At 34.8% G+C, this 26,473-nt stretch overlaps 1 protein-coding gene across 1 annotated transcript in view; it reads right to left on the reverse strand.

Moving 5' to 3' along the window:
* chrnb1l (cholinergic receptor, nicotinic, beta 1 (muscle) like) overlaps positions 1 to 26,473 on the reverse strand; it is a 38,090-nt gene that overhangs the window by 10,226 nt on the left and 1,391 nt on the right. Inside the window, exons 4-11 of the mRNA XM_030162900.1 lie at positions 18,604 to 18,799; positions 17,828 to 17,872; positions 17,274 to 17,383; positions 14,372 to 14,480; positions 13,209 to 13,356; positions 12,924 to 13,109; positions 11,056 to 11,279; positions 8,678 to 8,856 (exon numbers count right to left, since the gene is read on the reverse strand). Coding sequence (XP_030018760.1) covers positions 8,678 to 8,856; positions 11,056 to 11,279; positions 12,924 to 13,109; positions 13,209 to 13,356; positions 14,372 to 14,480; positions 17,274 to 17,383; positions 17,828 to 17,872; positions 18,604 to 18,799 — 1,197 coding nt within the window. The remainder of the gene's footprint in view (positions 1 to 8,677; positions 8,857 to 11,055; positions 11,280 to 12,923; positions 13,110 to 13,208; positions 13,357 to 14,371; positions 14,481 to 17,273; positions 17,384 to 17,827; positions 17,873 to 18,603; positions 18,800 to 26,473) is intronic.

The following is a 26,473-nucleotide window of genomic DNA, read 5'->3' on the forward strand; positions in this document are numbered from 1 at the left end:
GTTAAATTATAAACAGACTCTGTATATTCCAAGGTTATTATCGTTAACGAAAACTAACAAAATGACGAAAACTAGAATTGTAAAAACATTTTCGTTAACTGAAATAAATAAAAACTATAATTAAAAGAAAAAAACACGATAACTAACTGAAACTGTATTCTGTGCTTATAAAACTAACTAAAACGGATAAAAATTATGGATAAAATTCGCTTAGTTTTCGTCTTTGTCAATGTCGGATTGATATAAAATTGATTTATTTCCCTCAAACAATTTTAGCTGCTGGCACCATATGATATTTAACGGTCCGTCACTTGTGGTCACTTGTGGTTTACAGTCGTCTTCTGGTCCCCACTCTACCTGGAAACATGGAGACTAAAGTCCTGTATGCGATTTATTTGAATACAATGGAGAAGAAGATAAAAGATGTAAGAAAAACTAAAACTAAGCATTTAGAAGAAAATGAAAACTAATAAAAACTAGCAAACCTGCTCTAAAAACAAATTAAAACTAACTGAATTAGAGAAAAAAAAAGTCAAAACTAAATAAAACTAAACTATACTGAAAAATCCCAAACTATTATAACCTTGGTATATTCAGCCTTTTACAACTAACACCAGGTAAATTGTTCATGTTCATATTCATCTTCACTGGAATCAAGTTTTCTGTTTTGCGCTGCATGACCACCTGCCCATGCACCAATCTCTCTCCAGGTGTTTTATTAATACTTAAAAGTTAACTGTGTATAGGGAGGTAATATTACCGGTATAGCAATAAACCGCAGTAAAATTGCCAACAATTAGTATTACTGTTTAAATTCTAATTATCATGATAACCGTGTTTGATTACCGCACTTTTCCGGAGAAAACACCTATGTAAAGACATGTTTTTATGTCAAATATTTGAGTATAGTTTTAATTTATTACCATTTTGATTTTATATTCCTAATATTTAGAACCAATATTCACTTTTAAAGTCTTTGAAAAGGTTTGTTAAGCATCTTTGTGTTATTTATGCAATAAATTATATACATTTTTCGGATCGGATTTTATTTTTGTGTGTGTGTTTTTTGTCCTTTTATGTTTTTACAGTAGGTTAAAGTGAAAAAAATAATAGGCAGATGATATAGATGAAGATGTACTGAAAAAAAAAGATACCAAACATGGGTATAGTAAACATTTGTTTATATAGTACATAAAGGCAAAATCAGAAGTACTGAAAAACGGACAAAATAGGCTCAGACCACTAAGGGTTAATATTTGAATGTTTCTGCCAAGAGAAATTACATTGTACCAATTATTTTATTTGTTTGTTGTTTTTTTTGTTTTTTTTTTCAAAATACAACTTGGTTAAATTATTTCAGTGTGTGTATTAGTACTTTTTGAACATTTTGAGCACAATTTCAACAATACCGTGATAATAATGATAACTGTGATAATTTTGGACACAATAACCGTGATATGAAATTTTCATATTGTTACATCCTTAACTGTGTATAGTGTGTATGTGAACTAATGCTATGTAATGAGTGGGTGTAGCCATAATTTTTAAAACATTTCAGATTTTATGAATGCTGGTATTTTACATCGTACCCAGGGACAACAGTTGAAAAATAGCTTTTTTGCTAATACTGGCACATTTACAGAAATGTTTGTTAATGTGTACTGTCCTTGCTAAACAAACAAACAAACAAACAAACAAACATACAAACATACATACATACATACATACATACATACATATCCAGTAATTGGAGTTTGTCCTAGGACAAACTAAAATTACTATCTGTCCTAGTAGGATTAGGAATCCTACTGGATTTCAATCTCTACTGTGACACATACATACATAGATAGATAGATAGATAGATAGATAGATAGATAGATAGATAGATAGATAGATAGATAGATAGATAGATAGATAGATAGATAGATAGATAGATAGATAGATAGATAGATAGATAGATAGATAGATAGATAGATACATACATACATACATACATACATACATAAACATTATATTATGAGAAATATGATCTTCTTACTTGTTTAAGTACTACTATGGAAAGTTTTCTTTGAGTTCTGTTTATTTTAATGTAGTCCAAAGCTCATATTACACCATTTGGCTTTGATTCATTACCGTTATTGTTCATGACAACAGACGAACATGGAAGGTCAGAGAGAGTGAGCGCTGCATTCAAACAGATCATGTGACACCTTCTAAAGGCGTCTTGCTCCACAATACCACACCTGTCAAATTGGCACTTTCTCTGACATGTCCACATACAGTTCATATGTACACGTGTACAGTGTGTTTATCATGCGTTTGTCGTCGATTATGTGCAGAACCTGTGACACTGGAGAAGGGGAAGGCGTCAGAGAAGGAACGGGGAGACAACAGATGGACGGATGAATGAGAAAAGTGAGACACCAAAACCTCTTGTAGGAACCGGGTCTATGTGTGTTCGCCCTGGTACAGCTCAGGGCAGAGGTATGTAGTCCTCTACATGCTGAATGCCATCCACATTCCAGAGCTTGTATTCATTACCACAGATACACACAGCCCTTCTCACTATGACACACATACACTGTTACACAAATTTATGGTCATTACAGGACATTTATGTGAATACCCATATGTCCAGCTGTGAAATGACTCCTTAATGCATACAAAAACTTGTCACACATCCGGTTAAAAATAAGCAAATGTAGATGCACGTGCAGAAAATGATCATGAAAGACAGCACCTGGAATCTAACTGGCAGAACAACAGAGCTGAAAATTTATGACATAGTTTGGATAATGGTGCTTGTATTTCTGTTGGTCCACCATCTCATCCCCATCTAAAATGACAAGCTCCACCTCTGCCCCCATCACTCAGCGCCGGTCTTCCCATCCACTCATCTACCCCTATCCATTCTTTACCCCCCACCCCACCTCTTTTCTGTGGGATTACCCCCTAATGCCTAACCTAAACAGAGGCTTAGGGCATGGCGACTGTGGACGGGGGTGTGGGGCTTAGCTGAGCTGAATTTGATGCCTTTGGAACGAGCATCAAGTCTGGTTCGGGGGACTGTGGTGAGCTGTTTATGATGCCAGGACTGGGTGGCAAGACTGAGGCCTACTGGCAGATTAAAACCAGTGAGGTTGGTCCGACCGGAGAAAACAGATGAGGCAACATTTCATGCAAGACACTGTATGTTTTCATCATGTCATAAGGTGAAAATACACACACATTATTTATGTTTAACCCTTTCATGTATGAATTATGAGAACCTTAATCAAGATTTTTTTTCCAAGTGTTTTAATAGTCAACTTTGGGTATGAAAAAAACAATGTGATTGAAATTTTTTTATGAACCTATTTTTCATGGAGTTACAAAAATGCCCACGTAGCTGGACACCATTTAATAAATTTAATTTTTGAAGCAAAGAAACATGTATTCACTGATATACTGTGTGAAAACTATGAAATGTACGCAGACGATGCAGTTATTTTTACACGTGCCAAAAATCCACAGGAAGCCTCCCGAATTTTGACAGCTACCATGACCCATGTGCAGAACTGGGTCAAGGAATCCTGTTTACAGCATAATACAAAGAAAACAGTCTGCATGGTGTTCATCAAAAAGCCAACTGAACTGAAACATCTTTCTTGAAGGGGTGGAACTGGATTTAGTCAGAGTTCAAGTACCTCGGATTAACCTTAGACCCAACATTAACATTTAAACAACACATAAAGCGACTGAAGAAGACAGTAAATTTTAATGTGCAAAATTTTAAACAAGTCAGACCCTTCTTGACCCTACATGCTGCTAAGATGTTTTTACACTCCATGATTTTGTCTCATATTGAATACTGTATAACTTCCTGGTCACTTGCTGCTGGCCCATCACTCAAACCCATAGAATCACTTTTTAAAAAAGCCATAAAAAATATTTGATAAAAAAAACATTTAATTTTCACCACTGCATTGTTTTAGATAAATATAAATTTCTTAATTTTAATAATTTTGTGAATTTTAAAAATGCTTGCCTGATATATAAAGTCTTGCATGGACTTGCCCCTCCTGCTTTGACAGATTTGATCAAATCCTGCTCTGTCAGTGGGATGGTCACCAGGGCCACAGCTCCAGGAGACTGGGAGGTGCCACGCAGGCGCGCTACATTTGGACAAACTACACTTTCCGTCACTGGAACTGAATATTGGTACAGTTTACCGCTCAACATAAGAGACTCACAATCATATGCCTCCTTCAAATCACAACTTAAACATTGGATGAAGGAAAACCAAGCCTGTGACCATCAGTAGATCATCCTCACTGTGTTGTTCTGTGTGTTTTTAGGATGTTTTGCATTTCTGTCTACTCTCTTTTTATGATGTCTTTTACGATATTTTGCCTTTTTGTCAAATGTCTTTCTTGTCACCTGCCTAGGGACTACAGATGGAAATTAGCACTGCTGCTACAATCTGGCATATTTACAGCTGCAAATGTTGTAGATGTTCATTAATATGCACTGTCCCTATTAAATAAAATAAAATAAAATAAAATAAAATAAATAAATAGATAGATAGCTAAATAAATAAATATTTTTAATGCCACTGATCTGATGTTTTCTCACATTTTATGCTAGTTATTATTCACTCGTTCTAATATGCAAAAAAACCCAAAAAACTTTTGTTAAAAAAAACCAAACAAAACTGTTAATTACAGTCTAATAACAATTAGCAATTGAATTACACCCATATATGATAGCGCAGATCAGATTTATCACTAACAGGAAAGTTACAGTAATGGTATGAATGTCAGTGTATTATTATGGGATGATGCATAAGTGTCCACTGTGTTGGCTGATATGGAACTAAAACAACAAAACTCATGAATATACAAGAGAACAGCTGTAGAATAACTGTCCACTGTAGTGACCAGTATGCATGAAAGGGTTAAAGTAGTAAGACTGCCAGAAAAACTTCACAAATTCAACATACACATTCCATATCCCATCTGTGTAATAGATGCACAGAAGTTAAGGGCACTGTGGTTATGTCCAAAAATTAAGGAATTTTGGGAAGAAGTTAGAGTAGTGTTTTTCAACCTTGGGGTCATGACACCTGGAATTCAAATGGGGTCATCAGAAATTTCTAGTAATTGATAAAAAGAAAATACTAATAAAAACATTTTTCAATAATTCAATATATACAGGGTGGGGAAGCAAAATTTACAATATTTTGAGGCAGGGATTGAAAGACAGTGTATGACCAATTAGTTTATTGAAAGTCATGAGAATTTATTTGCCACAAGAAAATTGACATAATAGAAAATGTTTTTATTCTATGTGTCCTCCTTCTTTCTCAATAACTGCCTTCACACGCTTCCTGAAACTTGCGCAAGTGTTCCTCAAATATTGGGGTGACAACTTCTCCCATTCTTCTTTAATAGTATCTTCCAGACTTTCTCCTAATAGTTTTGCTCATAGTCATTCTCTTCTTTACATTATAAACAGTCTTTATGGACGCTCCAACTATTTTTGAAATCTCCTTTGGTATGACGAGTGCATTCAGCAAATCACACACTCTTTGACGTTTGCTTTCCTGATTACTCATATGGGCAAAAGTTTCTGAAAAGGTATGGATAATAGTGTTAGGTATGATTATGACATCAATATATGTTTGGTTTCAAAACAATTGACGTAGTGCCTGCTGAGAAAAAACAACTAAATGTTCATTGTAAATTTTGCTTCCCCACCCTGTATTTTATTATAATTAAAACACCAGACACCTTTCCTCTAAAAATCAAGTTCAAATAAAATGCAGGATATAATATCTGAGAGGGCATATCTTGATTGACCTGATCCTGTGACCGCATCCATTACTATGTTTCAACCTGCCCGGACACAGTCGCAGTCAGAAAACTGGATAATAATAATAATAATAATAATAATAATAATAATAATAATAATAATAATAATGCATTTTATTTGTATAGCGTTTTTCATGGAACTCAAAGACACTTTACATAAAGCAGATAAAAACGGAAACCAAACACATTAAAAACAGATAAAAAGCAGGTGCAAAATATATGATATATGAATATAAAACAATCAAACATTAAAATTAAACATTAAAAGCAATCTTAAATAAGTGAGTTATATAGCCTAAATGTCATCTAAAATTAACTTTCATTTGCAACATAGTACAGCAAACTATTACACGATTAAAAAACAAAAAAGTCTCTGTTTTGAATGTCTGGGGTCGCCAGAAATTTGTGATGTTAAAATGGGGTCACGAGTCAAAAAAAGGTTGGGAACCACTGAGTTAGAGGTATGTTACAGCAGATTTTATCAGTGAATCTAGTGCTGGAAGTCAAGTTTTTTATATTAGGATTATACCCTGAAGAAATTCACATAAATCACTTTGAAAAAATCCTCATAAACCTGAGAATATTACAAGCAAAGAGTGATTGCTCTGTCATGGAAAGAAATAGGCAAACGGAGCAGAGTAAAATTGAAAATTGAAAAAAAAAAAAAATCACACACGCTTTAAAAGACAAACAAGACACTTTGAAAAAGTGTGGGGCCTTTTCATTAAAGGTGGGGTAAGAAATATTTTCCTGGAGCATTTTTTTTTAACTATATTGCTTAAAATCCCCTTCACACTCTGATTGCAACCAATTAATTAAATGCTCTAACACAAAAATAAAAAAATGTAGTCACCTGTGGAATGGACAGGACTAAAAAAACACCATCCATTCATTGAATACCCTCCACGTTCACCAGACCTCACACCACTAGACTTTTTTTTTTATGCGGATACCTAAAAGACAAAGTCTACGCTATGAGACCGGCAACAGTCACTGAATTGAGAGCAGCCACTGAACGTGAACATACATAAATACCAAGGGAATTGTTTGGTGATGTGTGCGATTCCGTTGCTTGGTGTTGTCAGCAGTGTCTGGACCAGAACGGATGTCAGTTTGAGAACAGGCGGTGACAAACCAATAAAATGATGTTTGTAAATGCTATTACATTTGGAAAATTAAATGAATTTTAATAAACACCTACTTTACAATTATTTAAGTGTGTATACATTTTTTGGGACACCCTTTATAATAGTAAATATACTAATAAATAAATAAATAAAATAAAATAATAAACAAGCTAATAAAAAAAGTAATAAATATACTATTGAAAAAAACAAAAAAAAATAGTAAGACTACGCCACCTGGACTGAGATGACGTCAAAGGGGGGGGGGGGGGTGCACACAAAGTGAACGGTCTTGACTGATTTTCTGGGCTGCTGTGATGATGGCTGTAACTCTGCCAACTCCTGCACACCATGTACTTTACTATAATAGCTAGTCTGGCATCAGCTCCCACATTCACACTTTGGCTCCCTTTCCAAAATGAATTCATGCCTGCGCTGGTTTTTATTAACACTAATAGAAATAGCTTTCTCCCAGTGTAACATCAGGATCAGCACATCTGAGCCAAGAGAGAGGCTGAATCAGGATGGATTGCCCCGATAGTCATTATTTCAAGCCCATAGTGTTTAACAGTCTAGACATGTAAGCGTAGAGGCACTTGAACATTTTTCAGCTCATCTCTTTCAATAAATCAAACCTAGAGAAAGTTTGTCTTTAGAGTCCAATCCACTCAAGTGTTTTATATATATTTATATATTTTCAAGCTCTAACCAGTATATATGATATGTCTATATTGTCTGAAACCTAAAAGTTAAAAAAAAAAAAAAAAAAAAATAGGACCAATGGCCCTGTAGCTTACCGGCCAAATTAAAAGCTTTGGGAAATGTATCCAGATGCCATTTATTATCACCCAGTTATGTGTATTTATTACATTACAGAAATAGCCCATGTTTTGGTCATATTCCAATCAGATCTGTAAAAGATTCAAATTCCAACTTGATATCATTGATACTGATTTATCGGATCAATCCACGTCCTATCTCTTATAATGGGGAAATTTTTCAAAGCTGCACCAAATCCAGAATCAGATCCGGATCAAAACAATTTGAATACCTTGTGCTGACATCATCATAAAGAAGCTGTATACCAAGTTTGAAGTCAATCAGAACTGTAGTTTCGGAGAAGAAGACGATTGAAATTTTTTCCCCATAAGAGCCCATGTTAAATTTTCCGTAAGTTCCCGGATCCAGAAGAAGATCCTGATCAGCATGTGGACATTATGTTTTGGTCATCTCCCCATCAGGGCTGGACTGTAGAAATTCCAACTTGATATCATTTATATTTACTGAGTTATTGCATCGATCCACTTTCTATCTGTTATAATGGGGACATTTTTCAAAGTTGCACAAATCCAGAATCAGATCCGGATCCAAATAATTTCACTAACTTCTGGTGACATCATCATAAAGAAGCTGTATACCAAGTTTGAAGTCAATCGGAATTGTAGTTTCGGAGAAGAAGACGATTGAGATTTTTGTAACGAACAACAGACAACAACAGACGACACCGACGCCGACGGACGCCGCATGACAACAATAGCTTATGGCCTGTTGGCAGGTAAGCTAATAAATAGTATAATACTGAGGAACTGGAAAAAGGTGAAATGCAGATTTTTTTCCCCCCAACATTCACTGGAAAATGTCTGGATTTCATAGTTGTGCTTCTTGTAGATTTCTTGTTAGTTTTCATGAATGTGGTCTTACCTGCCTCTCCAAGGTAGGACAAGATCTGGGTTAATCTTGCGAAAGAAGTATTCCCCTCCAGGCTGCCGTCCGTTGTAGCTTCGGATGGGCGTGTCTTCACTGGACTCCTCCTTCTCCAGAGGCTCCTCTTGGATCGGTCTGGTCATACCGATGTATTTGGGCAGGAAGTGGATGAAGACCTGCCATTTCAATATTAAAGGGGTCATATTTTGTTAAACCCACTTTTATTAGTCTTTGGTTCATTTATTTGTGTATTTGGACCCTAATAGTTCCAAAAGTTTGAATTTGAACCCTCCAGGTGCTGTGAAGCTATCTTTATATTCATTTTGGCAAAAATTGAGTGGATTTCTACAACTTGTTTTAATTCCTGCTTCATTTGTTACATTTTATAACTAGTTACTTCACGACATTTGCACATATAAGGTCAAGACTTCCGACGAACATTTCTCCGAGTACGATATACCGAATTTTTCGGACTATAAGTCGCTCCGGAGTATAAGTCGCACCAGCCAAAAAATGCATAATAAAGAAGAAAAAACCATATATAAGGTGCACTGGACTATAAGTTGCATTTTTTGGGGAAATTTATTTGATAAAATCCAAGACCAAGAAGAGACATTTCATCTCTAAAGTAAATTTAAAATAATAATGGATAAGAGAACAACAGGCCGAATAGGGTTACGGTATGCTAACGTAACACATTTAGCTACATGACGCATGGACAATGAACTGAGTGCGTGTCTGGTATGTTAACGTAACATATTAACAGCGGGCGTGGAGACGTAACTGCACTGTTGACAAGACTCTCCCGGCAGCACGTTGTTCAAGCACCCATGTGCGAACTCGTTCCTCTAGCTGTGGCCACCTAGCTTTTAGCTCGTGATTAGCTTTTTTTGTTTTCTTCATTGCAGTAAGAGTAACCTCCGCTTTTTGCCAGTCCATCACAAGTTTCTTGCTCACTCCAAACTTTTTTTTCTGCTGCTCAATTACCGTTTTCGGCTGCTTATTTCACTACTTGCAGCTTGTAATCTACAGAATATGATTTTCTTTTTGATGGCCTTTTTTTTCAGCCCTTCACAGTTGTCTTTATAAGTTACCTGTAATGTTGAAATGTTAAATTTTCAGTGGTACAGAAGTAGCAGGTACAGGTACACAAGCCTAGAGTGCCCTCTTGCGGTTGTCAGTGTGAAAATAACGAACATGTGAAATTACATAATAATGTGTTAATAATTTCACATATAAGTCGCTCCGGAGTATAAGTCGCACCCCCAGCCAAACTATGAAAAAAAGTGCGACTTACAGTCCGGAAAATACGGTAACTGTTTATCAGCAGCAGCGGTTGGAGTAAAAACTGAAAATATGTCAATTACCTAAAATGTTCAGTTGTTGGTTGAATTAACGAACACCAACAAGTGGCTGAATGGGACAGAACACACAGTCAACAACCTGGAGGGGGTGGGGCGTGAAGTGGCTCATTTGCATTTAAAGGGCCAGCGCTCAAAGCGACCTTTCTGGTGTCATTACTCAGAAATATTGTTGAAGATGGACCTGTGGAGTTGAATTAATGAAGAATTCAAACCCAAGCATAGCATTTACAGTTTATGTAGACCACAGCGAAATGTTTTAAAATGCATAATTCCATTTTAAAAAAACTAAATATCACTCCCTTAAAGGTTCAGTAACTGTGATATGCTCATGCTCACGTTCTTTCATGAAGTTCACGTTCAAGTTGTGCAAAGCCTAAAGTGTATTATTAAATCCCTATATGGTCATGTCTGCTGTTTACTTAATGAATTTGTTGCACATCATGGTAAAGGAACAAAATAATCATTTATAAGTGTAATAGAAGTGAAGCACAAACATGAAACAGCACTGTTCTCATACCTCATTTATCCAGAGATTTGTCAGTTGTATTTTAAAATTTTACCATATCTTCTATTCTTTGTCCTTTCGTTATCATTATTATTATTATTATTTTTTTTTTTTCCACAATTTTCTGTAGCAAGTGTAAATTATCTCTTTATTAAAAGCATATAACACTGCATCTAGAATTTGTCATGTTATGTCACTTTACTGTTTTATTGTTGTTTATGGTTATATTCTGCTGTTTATATATATACTCTATGTTTAGACTTATATTTTATTTTTTTATGCATATTTTTCCTATGTTACTGCTGCTCAGTGGGCCTTAGCGTTTTGCAATTTCAGTCTTCTGTATGTGTTGTACATATGACAAAACGGACAAAAAAGCTGACTTTGGCTTGTTTTTCTTCTGTTTTGTTTTTTCAGTTCCAATGCTCCCACTGTGTCCATGTCAAATAAATAGAATCTAATCTCTAGTGTTTAAACAAACTGAACTAAAACAAACCCAGACCTACCTTTCGGACCCAGACTGGCATGATATGTGTGCTCGGGGTTCTGTGGTGCAGGTTGAGGACGACCACACTCAGGATGACGGAGAAGGTAACCAGGATCATGGTGAACATGACGTAGTTGACGATAATTGGAATGCCGAGGGAAGTCTCTGGGACTTTGTCGGCCAATAGGAGCATGAAGACAGTCAAGGCGATGAGTACGGATATGGAGAGGGTCATCTTCTCTCCTGTCAGAAGTAGGTGGGGGTTTAAAGAACTGATAATGTAGATATGGCTTCAGGATATACATTTCAACTGCCTCATTTCATACGTAACCTTCACCCTGTAAAGCCTGAACCATTGAATCACTGACAGAAAATTGCATTTCTTTGACACTGGAGCTTTTATTGGTCCTTTTTTTCAAATATCAATTTCCATGTATGATTTTCAATTTTGTATCATATTTGACATATCGAGTCTCAATGCTGTTATGACCCTGGGTCATATTTGGCAATTTATGTGTAAATGTATATATGTTTTCTGTTTAATGTGCGTGTTCTCCCCCATCCTGCAGGTGTGCTGTGCTCTTTTTGTGTCTGTTTTGCAATATGTAGGTGAAGCTGCGGATTGGTGGAGCAGATAACCCAGCCCCTTTAAAAATGGCCATGGATCCAGCAGTTCGGTCTCTCTCCTTGCCTCCTGCCAGCTCCCAACTGTGTCGTCAGTCTTTGTGCTTTCATGTGACAATTCATATTTGTAGATAGTTGTAAACAGAGTTTTTTTGTAAATTGATCTTTTTTCTGGTAGGGGAGGACGACTCTTATTTTCACGTTTTCTCCTGTTTTGTCTTAGGGAGTTTAGGTTAGTTTGCTGTATTTTATTTCTTGCATTTATTTTGGATTAGGCAATTTAGTTTTGAACTTTGAAGAAGACTTTTGTTTGTTGTTTAAGCCGCACCCTCCCCTAACCTTTCTTTAGTTGTTTAAAAAAAGAAATATTGTGAACTTTAGTTTTTTGACTGACGTGTGTGCTTGGGAGCTGGGAGGGGACAAGAAAGTGAGCACATTATGTTCGCCCTGGTAAACCCCTAGGCTGGGGCGTAACAATGCTTAAATATTATTATTTTTGAACAAACAAAAACATTGAGCATTGTAAAGAGGAGTTAATAATATTATATATCTTGTTGTTATTTTTTTGTTGTTGTGTTTTGTTTTTTTTCTCTTTTTTGGGGGCTTAATAGGTTTATAGGTTTGTTGTATAATTTGTTTGTTATTTTTTTTGTGTTGTGTCTGTGGTTCCTTATGTCTAAGCACATGTTTATGTAAATGTATAATTTAAAATACTGAAAATAAAAAAATAATAATATAACACAAACATGTCTAACAAATTGGTTATTCCTTTTCAAAATTGGCAAAGTTCTGCCTCCTTCCTTATTAATGACAGTCTTATAGTGTCACTGGAAAGGCATCTAGTGAATGAATTCCTCCCCCCTGGTGGATTATCCGTGTATTGCATGTATCTAATTGTATACATCAGGTTTTTCAAGAAAAAAAATATCACACTGATCATGTAGAGGGCTTCAAAACTCATGTATTAAATATGATACATTTGGCATTACAGGAATAAGTCAGCAGGTTTGGTTGATGTACTGTACATCAAAAAATATACTGTCCTTTTTCTTTTCTGCCATACATTTTCAATAAAGCATTACGCAATCATAATATTTAAAGAATAGGGTCACTTTCCTCTGATTCATAGGAAAGAGTAACAGAGCCAGATACACCTCTTGTCACGACATTATGTAATATATATACACATATGCCCTCACTTCGTATGCATTCCCCTGGCAGTGATGTGTAGTCACAATCTCAAAACATGTCAGATGTGCTGACCTGCTCCAGGAGGCAGGTAGAAGACAAATATAGCCAAGACACTGGTGAGGATGCAGGGCACGATGATGTTGATGATGTAGAACAGGGGCTTCCTCTGGATGATGAGGTAAAAGGTGATGTCCTCATATAGGTTCTCCCTCACATTCTTCCTCGAGGGTTTATGACAGATTGCCCATTCTCCATTTTCTATGGAGGTCAAGATAAAAGAAGAATAAATGTCAGACTAAAGATGCATTATAACATGTATCGAAGATCAAAAGTGTTGAGGTTACTGCAGGCACCAACCAGTGAATGCATTCTCATCTATAACAATCTCCTGGATCTCTTTTCCATCATCGTCTAGAAAGTACTGCAGGTCCACCTCGGAGGCGTCGTAGGTGTATGAACGGAAAACCATACTGCAGTTCTGCCAGTCAAAGGGGAAGTATGCCACCTGTGGAGCATCAACGACTCAATCACATTGGTAAGTGATGAATTCTACCTGAAGGTCTATGGGGCCGACTTCATAACTTGCACTTGTTTTTCTTGGTTTCAAGTTTTTTTATTGTGATGCCTTATTATACTAGTACAGATCTGAAAAAATGAATTCATTAATTAACCCTTTAATGCATAAGTCACTCCAGTGGACAGTTATTCTCCAGCTGTTCTCTTGTATATTAATGGGTTTAGTTGTTTTAGTTCCATATCAGCCAACACAGCGGACACTTACGTATCATCTCATATCCTGATATTCATACCATTACTATAACTTTGCTGTTCTCGATAAACCTGATCTGCACTAACATGTTTGAGTGTAAATCAATTGTTATTTGTTAGACAAGAAGGTTTTTTTTTGCACATTATCTCAATGAAGTGAGAAATTAACAGCATTAGAATATGCTAAAATGTGAGACGACATCAGATTAGCAGCATTAAACATGTTTTTATTTCATTGTTTTCATATCCCTCTCTGATATCGGGTTTTAAACACACGTTTCTTTACTTTAAAAATTAAATGCATGGATATTTTTGTAACTCCACAGGAAAAAAAACTCGATTGCATTGTTTTTTTCATGCCTGAGGAGGAATAAAAACACTGAAGAAAAAAATCTTGACTAAGGTTCTCACAATTAATGCATGAAAGGGTTAAGTAAAAAAAAGAAAAAACACACACACACACACACAACACTTGTTTTTCTTAATCTGTTTGTAAATGTTATTTTTACTGTTTATAGTCAAATGTGCCTATTATATGTGTTTTAACTGTGTTGTATTTACTGCTGCCTATCTTGGCCAGGCCTCCCTTGTCAAAGAGGTTCTTAATCTCAACAGGATATTTCCTGGTTAAATAAATACATAATAAAAATCAAGTAAAATGCTGGAGCACAGTGGAGTCATTCATTATACCACATTCAGAAAAATGGATGAACTAGAACAGATTTTAAATTGCCGTGTTAACAGGACTGTACCTCAATAGAGCAGGAACTGCGGTAGATGGCCGGTGGAAGCCAGTTGACCGTCCCGTCACTGTAGACCAGGACGTTAACGTATAGAGCAACGTCAAAGTGACCGTCATTACTGTATTAGCAGACAAAAGGAAAGAAATGAAAAAGAAGGGTTTAAGCATATATTCTTAAAAATAAAGTAGAAGTATATGAAGGTATCTGTAAACCCTTTGTACAGTTGACTTATAAAACAGATATTGCACAAATCTTACAGGAAATGTAGGAGAAAATTCTGTTGGGAACATTGTATTGTAATGTGGTGTTATCATTTTTGTTCTGTGGTGGTTGAAGGTGAACGACATCTGAAAGTTCTTTTTTTTTTAATATATGTATATACATATATATATATAAAAGGTATCGTATATGTTTGTATTTTGAATATCCAGAATATTTTTTTATTTCTAAGATATTTATTTATTTGTGCACTTATTTCCTATTACACTGAGAGTAAGAGCGTGAAATGATGTTCTGCTCATGTGAAGGGATGGGTTGGGTTGGGTTGGGGGTATAGACTATGTATTTTATTTGAAAACAATACTGTACAAATGAATATTGAATGTTTAATATGTACACCAAAGTGCAATAAAGATATTATTAAAAAAAAGAAGGGATTTCACAATTTAGTTGTAGCAGAAATCAACAAAATAAAACAAGATGGTTTTAAAAAAAATTGTTTAAAATACTGCTCCATATATTCATCGCTCTTACACGCCTCACAAATCACAAATGAATGCTTTAGGAATAACTTGAAACTGTTTAAAAAAAAAAAAAAATTCTGATCAAAATGCCCTTTTTTGTTGCACATACTAGCCTTAGACTCAACCATCAGGAGGCACTGACGACCCTCTGAAGAATGGTTTTGAACACCCCCAAACCCCTCACAAATCTCTATTTAAAGCAATAGGAATTATTTAAAACACTTTTTAAATTAAAATTCTGACCAAAATAAACATTTCCAGAGCGCACAGTATAGCCTTGACGTTGATGATCCCTTGACAAATAGTTTGAAACACCCTTAAGTATCTCACAAATCATTAACTGATGCCTTTGAGATTATTTACAACTGTTTTCAAGTCAATAAAAAAATCTGACTGAAGTACAATTTCTCGGAGCACATAATATCGCTTTATAGTCGACCACTAGGGTGCGCTAATAAAAAAAATGGAAAATGGATTTCAAACACCCTTAAATACCTCATAAAACATTCACTGATGCCTTCGAGATTATTTCGAACTGTTGTTAAGTAAATTACAGTTCTGACCAAATTGTTATTTTTTGGAGCACATAGTTTACCCTAGTGTTCGACCACTGAGTTGGTAGTGAAGACCCCCTGACAAATAGCTTTAATCACCCTTAAATATATCAGAAATCATTAATTGATGTTTTTGGGATAAATTAGAACAATTTTTAATTAAATTGAAAACCTGACCAAAATTTATTTTTTCGGAGCACATAGTACACCTTATACTTGACCACTGGGAGGCGCTGATGGCCCCCTGAACAATGGTTTGGAACAACCTTAAATGCCTCATAAAACATTCATTGATGTGTTTGGGATCACTTAGAACTGTATTTAAGTAAATTAAAAAAATTCTAGCCAAAATGTAATTTTTTGGTGCATATAGTATAGCCTCATACTGGACCGCCAAGTTAATTATTAAATATCTGACAATTATCTAAATGTAATCCTTTGTATCTGTGCCTCTAATGCAAACTGTCCTGTCTTGATTAAAATTAGTTTACATTTACATTTACATTTATGCATTTGGCAGATGCTTTTTTCCAAAGCGATTTACAGGGGAAAGCCAAAAATTAAAAAAAATAAAAAATAAAATAAAATGAAATACATGAATAGATTAAAGACATAGAGCAGCTGTACAATTAAAAACAGTGTCATACAGAAGATTAAAAAGCAAAATTAAAGGCTAAAAATACAAGAATAGATTAAGATTATATATTGTTGCTGTTGGGCAGAACCCTCATAAGTCCATTTTTTATCTTTTTTTTTTGTCATAAAACGATTCTTTTGGTCGGTCATCATGTTGACCTGATGGTTTTAGAAATATTTAACCAATGAAAAGTGTTGAAAACACCTTGTGACTACATCTCTTAACTCCATTTATTTATTGAAATATACATAGTTTCCTGAAAAATAACACTAGGTTACAAAAAACTGTTTTTTGCAAGTTGTCTAGGTTTTTTCAACTGAATTAGGACCATTTTGCACCACTAAATCCAAAAATGACATGTTTTTCTCAATCAGGTCAGGTTTTTTTGCTAATTTGATTTTGAAAAATTTTATCTTCTCACAACATTGATTACATTTTTGTGACTTTATCAGCTGATTTTTTTATATAGTTCTCACCCAAAATAGGTTTTAAGAGAAAAAAAATCATTTTCTAACAGGATTCCTGTTAGGTACAATGGTGTATTCACGGCAGATGTAGCAGAATACGTCAGGCTTATTTTTGCAAGATCTTCTAGTCGAAGCCATTTCATTCAACTGTAATATTTAAAAAAACATTAATCATAAATTGGCAAAAGTAAAATCTTCAGAACTCGTTTATTGCAAGAAATATGAAAGAATTTTGTATCATATGATGTGAAAATGCCCATACATGTAAGCAAAAATGTTAAAAAGCCAATATGTAGCATAGTTCAGAAAGTTGACCTGATTGAGCAAAATTAATGTGATTTTTGGATTCAGCACACCAAAATTATCCTAAATCAGCTCAAAAAACTTAAACAATAAATTTGTTGTTGACCAGTGTAATTGTTTTGGACATAAGAGGTTTCCGCCCAGCAGCAACATTATGTTCATATATATTCACATATATATAGACCTTGACCACTGTTGACAACCCACTTGTTTATGAGGTAGATGTCGGGACGCCACACCTTATTGGGAGGAATTCTCAAAACATTAATGTTGTCATATTCGTCTGGATTCCACGACAACCTGTAGTCTGTCCAAGCCTGGCAAGATACAAAGAAAAGAAAGGAGGACAGAAGCAGGTAGAAGAAAACCATTAATGAAAGTGAATGACAGATGTAGCAGGAACATAGAAAAGGTGAAGTCATGCTCACGGTGCTCATGTCCCTGTCATTTCCATCCTCGTTTTTCCCGTCTTTGATAAGTCATTTAACTCCACATAATCACACACCACTGTCACAAACAATCAAGCCATCTAGGACTGTAATTAGCGAGGATAGGGTAGGGGGTGGGGGTGGGGGGTGAGGGGGGGTATAAACAAAAGAGCGAGCCCGAGACCCAGGGAGATAAAGTGAGAAATAATCTGTGGTTATAAAAAGTGACAAGTCCATTTGAGGGCAGAGCGACAGAGCAGCACAGAGACTGGAGAGGAGTCAGAGCAGCAGAGCGAGAACCAGTGATGAAGACGAATGGTTTTATCTTCGTACCATATTCATGAACACGTTGGTTGTCATCTCGCCGTTCTTCTCATTCTACAGTGGAACACATAGACACAGGCTTACATTAGTGATTCTGTACGATCAAGTAGTGTGTGGCAGGAGTGTTATTTATGGATTTAAGCCAGTGATTCGCCTTTTCATTTGTATACAGGGTGGGGGAGCAAAATTTACAATGAACATTTAGTTGTTTTTTCTCAGCAGGCACTACGTCAATTGTTTTGAAACCAAACATATATTGATGTCATAATCATACCTAACACTATTATCCATACCTTTTCAGAAACTTTTGCCCATATGAGTAATCAGGAAAGCAAACGTCAAAGAGTGTGTGATTTGCTGAATGCACTCGTCACACCAAAGGAGATTTCAAAAACAGTTGGAGTGTCCATAAAGACTGTTTATAATGGAAAGAAGAGAATGACTATGAGCAAAACTATTAGGAGAAAGTCTGGAAGATACTATTAAAGAAGAATGGGAGAAGTTGTCACCCCAATATTTGAGGAACACTTGCGCAAGTTTCAGGAAGCGTGTGAAGGCAGTTATTGAGAAAGAAGGAGGACACATAGAATAAAAACATTTTCTATTATGTCAATTTTCTTGTGGCAAATAAATTCTCATGACTTTCAATAAACTAATTGGTCATACACTGTCTTTCAATCCCTGCCTCAAAATATTGTAAATTTTGCTTCCCCACCCTGTACATTCATGTCATATCTCCACGGCAGAAGTGGATATAAACAGAGTGCTGTGGCGTTTGTATTTACCAAGCTGACCAGCTGGGACAGAGTCATGCCCACTCTAACCATCACCTTCTCCTCCCAGTACTGAGATGGTCTGACTTTCAAGTTGTAGTTCTCAAAAAGCTTCTGATGGAGCCTCCGTTCTATTTCTGAGGCTCCTGGAAGGAAAAGGATGAGGGCAGACAGACAGACAAAATATACAAGGAAATATGAAAAGGTGCTTCAGAAAAACATTTCACATCATTTCACAAAACTTGCTTTATTTTGCCTGTTTACTAGTGCTGGGCAGCGATGAAAATTTTTCATCGCAATTAATCTAGTAGATTTCTGCGATTTATCGCGATTAATCACATAGTTATATTGGGGGGGGGGTTGTTGCCGGCATCAACAGCATGTATTGCCTTTAAGTGATATTTCAGACTTGAGAAAAATAATTCCACATTGCAGTGCTTACAAACAACTTTGTGATTCTCAACTCCACCATCTGAAAACATTTAAAATGAAAATGTCCATGGAACAGACCGCTACTTTTCTCCATGTTTATGTCCACACCAGTTTATTTCTGGTTGTAAGTGATTGACAGGAGTCTTAAGCCCACTAATTAGTACTAATACTAATAAGCCCAATGATATGTGATGTTCAGTTGTTAAAAGCAAGTAAAGGGGACCCTCTAGTGGTGGGAATAAGTTGCACTAACGTATGTTTTGTCCTTTCAGTGTTACCGTAGTCAGTTCGGACATAAGAAGGAACTAACAGACACATTTCTTTCACCCTGTTTGTATGGCCCCAAAAACGTTTGCCTGTGAATATTTTATGTTCAGTTGTTGTCAGAATGAATAGTGTAAAATACCTCTGATGTGAACCTTTGTTGCTGGATAAAAAGACGTTGTAAATCTTAAATTAATCTGTAAATGCTAATCGTTAGCGTGTCTATAGATTTTCCCATTCAAGTTAGCATCGAGCTAATCACATCATAATTAAGTAAAGGTTAGTTCAAAGGCTGGCATATTATACCTAAACAAAACCAATGAATTTACATAAACTTAACATGAGCCTGCATAAAGAATTAGTAACCCATCTCTGACTGCTAGCATAAACGAATTAGCTTAAACATGTTAATAGCACATTGTAATAAACACATCCAAAATAACGTCATAAACATGTTTCTAACGGCACGTTTGCATGTGAAATTATTTAGTAAACAACAGAATGACTGATACATACAGGCGTTGCTTCTGCAGGAGTTAAACAAAGTTTGATTCAGCATTACTGGGAAAGTTTTTCTCCTCTCTCAGCTCGTGCACAGTTCACACAGAGCACCGGCGCTTGGTGCGTGTGGAGCGCCAAAATAAAAGTATGAATTTCAAAATAAGAGTCTGTATGTTGAAATGAACTAAAACTTGCTTGAAAGGCATTAACGGGAGATTTAAAAAAATGTCGGCGTTATTTAATGAATGCGTTAACGCGGTAATAACGCGTTAACTTGCCCAGCCCTACTGTTTACATTTTGATCTTTTACTCTATATTTATTCTTTTGACATGCAGAAGTATTGTTGATGTTTTTTTTTTTTTCTATTGTATTAAACTCATTTGTTAAACACTAACTTGTACACACAGATACAGGAAATCTTTCCTACCACATGTCATTTCACTGTATAACACAGGTGTCAAATATGTGGCCCGGGGACCAAAAGCGGCCCCTGGGATGAATTTGTGAAATGCAGAAATTACACTGACGATATTAACAATCAAGGATGTTAGAATCATTTTAGGTCAATTCAATCTCAAGTGGGTCAGAGCAGTAAAATACTATCATAATAACCTATAAATGATGAAAACTACAAATTTTTCTCTTTGTTGTTGTGTAAAAAAAAAAAAAAAAAAAAAAGTAAAATTACACAAAAATGTTTACATTTACAGACTAGCCTTTTACAAAAAATGTCAATAACTGGAAATTTCTTAAGAGAAGTATGTAAATTTGTACCAATATTCTGCATCTTACTAAATGTTTTGTGTATTTGTAAGATCTGTAAGTTGTCATGCATATGTATAAATGATAAACTAAGGCGTAATATTATTAAAATTGCACTGATTTTTCTGTAGAGTTTTCAGGTTCATATTTGTTCATGTTATGTTCAAGTACAGCCCGTAGATGTAAACATTTTCATTACGGAATTTGACTTTTTTTCACTGAAAAACATAGAAAAAAACTTCGGAGTTGACATTTATAAGTTCTTATCCTATTACTTATATTATTTTACTGGTCTGGCCCACTTTATATCATATTAGGCTGAATGTGGCCCCAGAACTAAAAAGAGTTTGACATCCCTGCTGTATAATAAACTCACCTCTGTCTGACATTTAAACCTGGTCATAAACATATTTCCACTCTGCACTTTACTTCTATGTATGCACCTCCATCTTACTGAAAAATTACATGTTACTTTACACATTACAGTTTATTTTTGCACTTCACTGTTTGATCCTGTTTGTCCAGATTTTCTGCAGTTCTTTTTCTTATTCTTCTAATTTATTATGTGAAGCGTCTTTGCTCTTGTATTCTGTTTTTATTCTTATATTCTATTTTTACTGTTTGTTATGCTGCTGCTGCACTACGATTTCCCAGTATGGGATCAATAAAGTCTATCTATCTGGACACACAATAAAGTGTCTTTGAATAATTCACAAAGAAATAAAAACACAGAGAATTATTTAACCCTTTCATGCATGAATTATGAATTATATTACATTTTTATTCCTCTTTATGCAAGAAAAAACAATGCGATTGAAAAAATTTGAGGTACAAAAATGTCAACTCAGCTAGACACCATGCATTTAAGTTTTAAAGCAAAGAAATATGTATTTAACAAACCAATATCAGATAATGATATACTGTGTAACAACTATGAAAAAAAAAATTACTGCTGCTAATCTGATGTTTTGTCACATTTTGACATATTCTAATACAATTTGTCACCCACTTTATGGAGATAAATGCAAAATATTAGAGCTGCAACAGATTAATTGATTAGGTGCTTGAAGCGAATGCAAAAATTCATGATTCGATTAATCGACTCAAATTGATTGAAGGGAAATATTCAATTGCAGTTTTTCCTGAATTGAAGCTTTTTTATGCGTCACAATAAGCGTCCGTGTCAAACACAACAGTGGAACCAATGTTTAACAGCAGAGAAATGAAGGAAACAAAGCTTTGATTCAGGAGAATTGTGGTTGAATGATTTTTTTTTTTGGATCACTTTGAGTCGATTAATCGGTTGCAGCTCTACAAAATATTAATGTTACTTGATGCTAGCATATTTTTTCTAAGGTCAGCTGTGTCCTGATACAGAAGATATTCATGGGACTTCCTATTGGCCATCTTGTTTAAAAAAAAAAAAATAATAATAATTATCCTGAAAACCAAAAGTAAAATCACATATGTACAGGAAAGAATATTCTGTAGTAAAACGGATATGTGTTCATTTATTTATTCATTTTCTGAACCTACAGTTGGGATAGGCTCCATGCAAAGAATATATACATATATCTAAATACCAAAAAACAAAAACCAAACAAAACAAAAACAAAAATCTAGACACACCCACATGCACCCACAAAAAAAAAAAAAAAAATTAAAAAAAAAAATTAAAAAAGGACTTCCCATTACTGGCCAGTAGGTGGCAGTGTATGGGATAACGTACAAGCGTCCACTATGTTTGCTGATTTACAACTAAAACAACAAAACCCATGAATATACAAAAGAACAGTTTTTGAATAGCTGTCCACTGTAGTGACCACTATGCATGAAAGGGTTAATAATTATTTAACCGGGAAAAGTTATTACTTAAGATTACAAATCTCATTTGCAGGAGTGCCCTGGCCAAGACAGCAGCAACAGAATATTACAGCACAAAATAAATTTCAGACATGTCTCCACACTACAATGTACAAATTCTAAATAAATGCACAACCACCATATAAAGATAAAGTCAGGGTTCCTAGCCATTTGTATCTTAAGACCTAGCTGTGATTGGTAAGAAATTCTCAAATCAATGAAAGAGGAAAAAAATTCACATGATAAAAAAAAAAGAACTGTAAATACAGTTTGTTAATTCGGTTTGGATTCAGTTTGTTCATTAACATGTAAAGAGCAAAATCTACACAGTGATTTTGCATCACATTTTTGTTTCCTTCATCACTTTTTGGTTCAAAAGTGGATCCATTTGGTGTCACCAGATTAGAGGGAATGTTAGGTAGCAAATGGCAAAACACATTTATCTCACAGTGATATTTAACCCTATAAAACCAAACGTACCATATTTGATACATGAGTTTTGAAGCCCTCTACATGATCAGTGTGATATTTCTTTTTTCTTGAAAAACCTGATGTATACAATTAGATACATACAATACATGGATAATCCACCAGGGGGAAGGATATGTATGGAGAGAAATTTGTTTCTTTATTCATCAATCAAAAATAATACATTTGTAATTAAAAAGAATAGATTTGAAACCAAAAAAGAGATTTGAGAGCAAAAAACAATAAGTGGCAAGAAAAAAAACAAAAGATAATTTTGCTTATAGATAGAGGGATTCATTCACCAGAGGTCTTTCCAGTGACACTACAAGATTGTCATTAATGAGGAAGGAGGCAGAACTTTGGCAATTTTGAAAAGAAATTACCAATTTGTTAGACATGTTTGTGTTATATTATTATTATTTTATTTTTTTTTATTATTTTTTTGGTATTTTAAATTATACATTTACATAAACATGCACTTAGACATAAGGAACCACACAGACACAATACAAAAAAAATAACATGTTTGTGTTATATTGTGTTTTTGTTTTTTCAAAAATAGTAATATTTCAGCATTGAGACCCGATGTATCAAATATGATACAAACTTGAAACTCATACCTGGAAACTGATATTTTTTTTAAAAAAATGTTTTGGGTTGCTCAGAAGGACCAATAAAGGCTCCAGTTTCAAAGAACTGGAATTTTCTGTCAATGATTTAATGGTTCAGGCTTTACAGGGATATCCTCCTGAGGCCCAGCAATGCATTTTTGTCCTCTGTACTGGACAAAAGTTTCACAGTTTTACTTGTCCATTGCAAAGGACATTCCATTAAAAAGTAAATATTTAAATAAAAATTATTTTAAAAATGTATCTGGAAAAAACTGCTGGATTATGCAGTTTCGAATCAAGACAATTGTTTAATGTAAAAAAGCCAAACCATTCACTTTCCTGGGTCTCAGAAGGTTAAGTGTAAAATTTGCATTTGGAAATGAATGAATTATTGATTTTAATAATTTTGTTTATATTTAGATACTAAGAGATCTAACCACTCCCTTTGCAGCCATATGACTGAGATAAAGTAGTCATTGTAGTCAAATGACATGTCAGTTTGCAGCTTTAAGTCAGTGACACAAAGACTACAGCATGTTTGTTCTCTGTGGATCAGTGAGTCAAGCTGGTTAGGGGTTCAATTCCCACTGGGATGAACGGTGCTAAAAATATATGTGTGTGGGTGGACTGAACTGTCCAGCAGAAAACATTGTTGCGTGCACACTGTTGAGCTGAAGAAATTACCGGTCAAAGCATTTCTTCTTTGTGATTCAAGACACAACACTGGAAGAATTACAATGAACCCACGTTGTGTGATGACAGGTATTTCCAACAAGAGTTAGCTACTGATGCTGGCTCGGCAATAACTTGGAATATGTGACAAAACAACACGTGGGAAACAGAAAGGACAGGCAGGGCATGTGAAAGAAGCATTCGGCGAGGCAGGTGTTGTGTACGATGGGTAGCAAAGGTGACTGAGTTAATGTAATTGATATGCGGCAGGGGAATGGGATCAAAAGGATGTCTGGAATACCAACTCTATCAGGCACAAAAATAGACTCTGATTAACAAACAATGATCTGTTAATGTGATTCATTATTTGTTCCGGAGTGGCTTTTTCCCTGTTCGAATATATATACTACATACATCTAGTAAATCCAATGTGTGTTTGTTTTTTGTTTGTTTGTTTCGATGATGTCCATGTCATCATTATGTGTATTTTTTTAATTTTTAATTTATAGTGAACAAGTGTTTTATCATTGTTGGCTATTTTATATCTTATTCTCCATCATCTGCCTAGGGACTGCAGATGAAAAGTAGTTATTTTTTACTAATTTTGGCATATTTACATGGGTGTATGTTTCTATACTACAATGTTCATAAATAATCATAGTCCCTATTAACCCTCTGGTATCCGGGTGCGCTTTTTAGGCACCCTTTGCACTTATGTTAAAAAATTTCATATTATTTTTCACAATTTAAATAAGGTAAGAATTCAAAAGTTGTTCATTTTTGCATGATCTTTAAAATTGTGGCCACAAACTAAAATCTGCACATTGTAAACAAAAGAAGATTACAAGACTAGCATCTATCTCCCAAGTGTGCCTAAAATGCACTATTCCTTCCATTATAACCACTGTTTTTGATCTGAAAGCCATTAAGGCATAAATCCTGCTTTTACTGATATCTGGGCTTCATTTGAGAGGTGAGGGTCTAAATTAATTTATTAATATTGTTAGTGTTGCTGTTAATCACTGACATATGCCAGGCTGCAAAAATCAAATAATATTATAATCCAATTTTTATGTAGTATTTTGAAAAAAAAACAAAATTTTTTGTCTTTTTTGCACTAAAAAATGTAGTGACATCATGATGAAAAGAGATTCGTTTAAAGGGTTAAAAAAAAAAAAAGTAAAATGAATGATTATTTGATATGTATGATTAGGGCTGACCTTGATTTACAAAAATAAAATCAAATTAGAGCAGAAAAATAAATCAATATATAATATCTAATAGTTTGATTTATAGGTGTGCATTTTATGCACACTTGGTGACAGATGCTAGTATTTTTGAACATTTTACCTAGTGCCAAAAATAATAATGTAAATTAACCAATGTTGGAGTTAATCCCTGACATATGCCAGGCTGCAAAAATCAAATAATATGTGATCCACTTTTTATGTAGTATACTGAAAAAAAAATATTTTTTTGTGTTTTTTGCATCCAAAAAAATGGTTTGTTTACATTACAAACACGGCATTTAAAGGGTTAAAAAATGTGACAATTATTGAGTATTTGGTATTTTTATTTGCGGCTCAAGTTGATGAAATAGAAAAAAGTGTAAAAGAATTAAAAACAAACTGTATGAAATTTTTTTTGACATTATTCCACAAGTGTGCCAAAAACGCACACTTGGTGCTTAGTAAGGGTCTTGCTGGACGGGATACCGGAGGGTTAAATAAACCAATAAAATTAAAATAAAAATAAAGGCTATTTCTGTCTCTGTTCCTCCCACTTCTGTTATATGTATCCTCGCTGACAAAATATAGCCAAAAAAAATCACACAGGCAGATAACATGAGGACAGAAAAACAGACCACAAGCTCCTACAAATGTCACAAACCTGTAGTTTTTCGTGGTTTCCAATCTTAGCGGGGGGTCAGAGGGTCAAAGTCAAAGCCTTTCAGCAGAGCCCTGATAAGCTCTGGTCATCGCAAATCAATTCTAATTCGGATTTACCGAGTAACAGGCGGAGAATCAATACCAATTTAACCCATGTGACAGAGCAGGTAGATGTCAGATACTGGTCTGTTATCAGAGCAGAACCTACAGGGTGTTTGCACTAAAATACCTAAAAATATATGTGTGGGTTTGGCAAGGTTATTATCGTTAACAAAAACTAACGAAATGACAAAAACTAGAATTGTAAAAACATTTTCGTTAACTGAAATAAATAAAAACTATAATTAAAAGAAAAAAACGATAACTTAAACTGTATTGTGTGCTTACAAAACTAAAACGGATAAAAATTATGGATAAAA

The sequence above is a fragment of the Sphaeramia orbicularis genome, chromosome 18 (assembly GCF_902148855.1).
Source record: "Sphaeramia orbicularis chromosome 18, fSphaOr1.1, whole genome shotgun sequence".
Classification (NCBI taxonomy): domain Eukaryota; kingdom Metazoa; phylum Chordata; class Actinopteri; order Kurtiformes; family Apogonidae; genus Sphaeramia; species Sphaeramia orbicularis.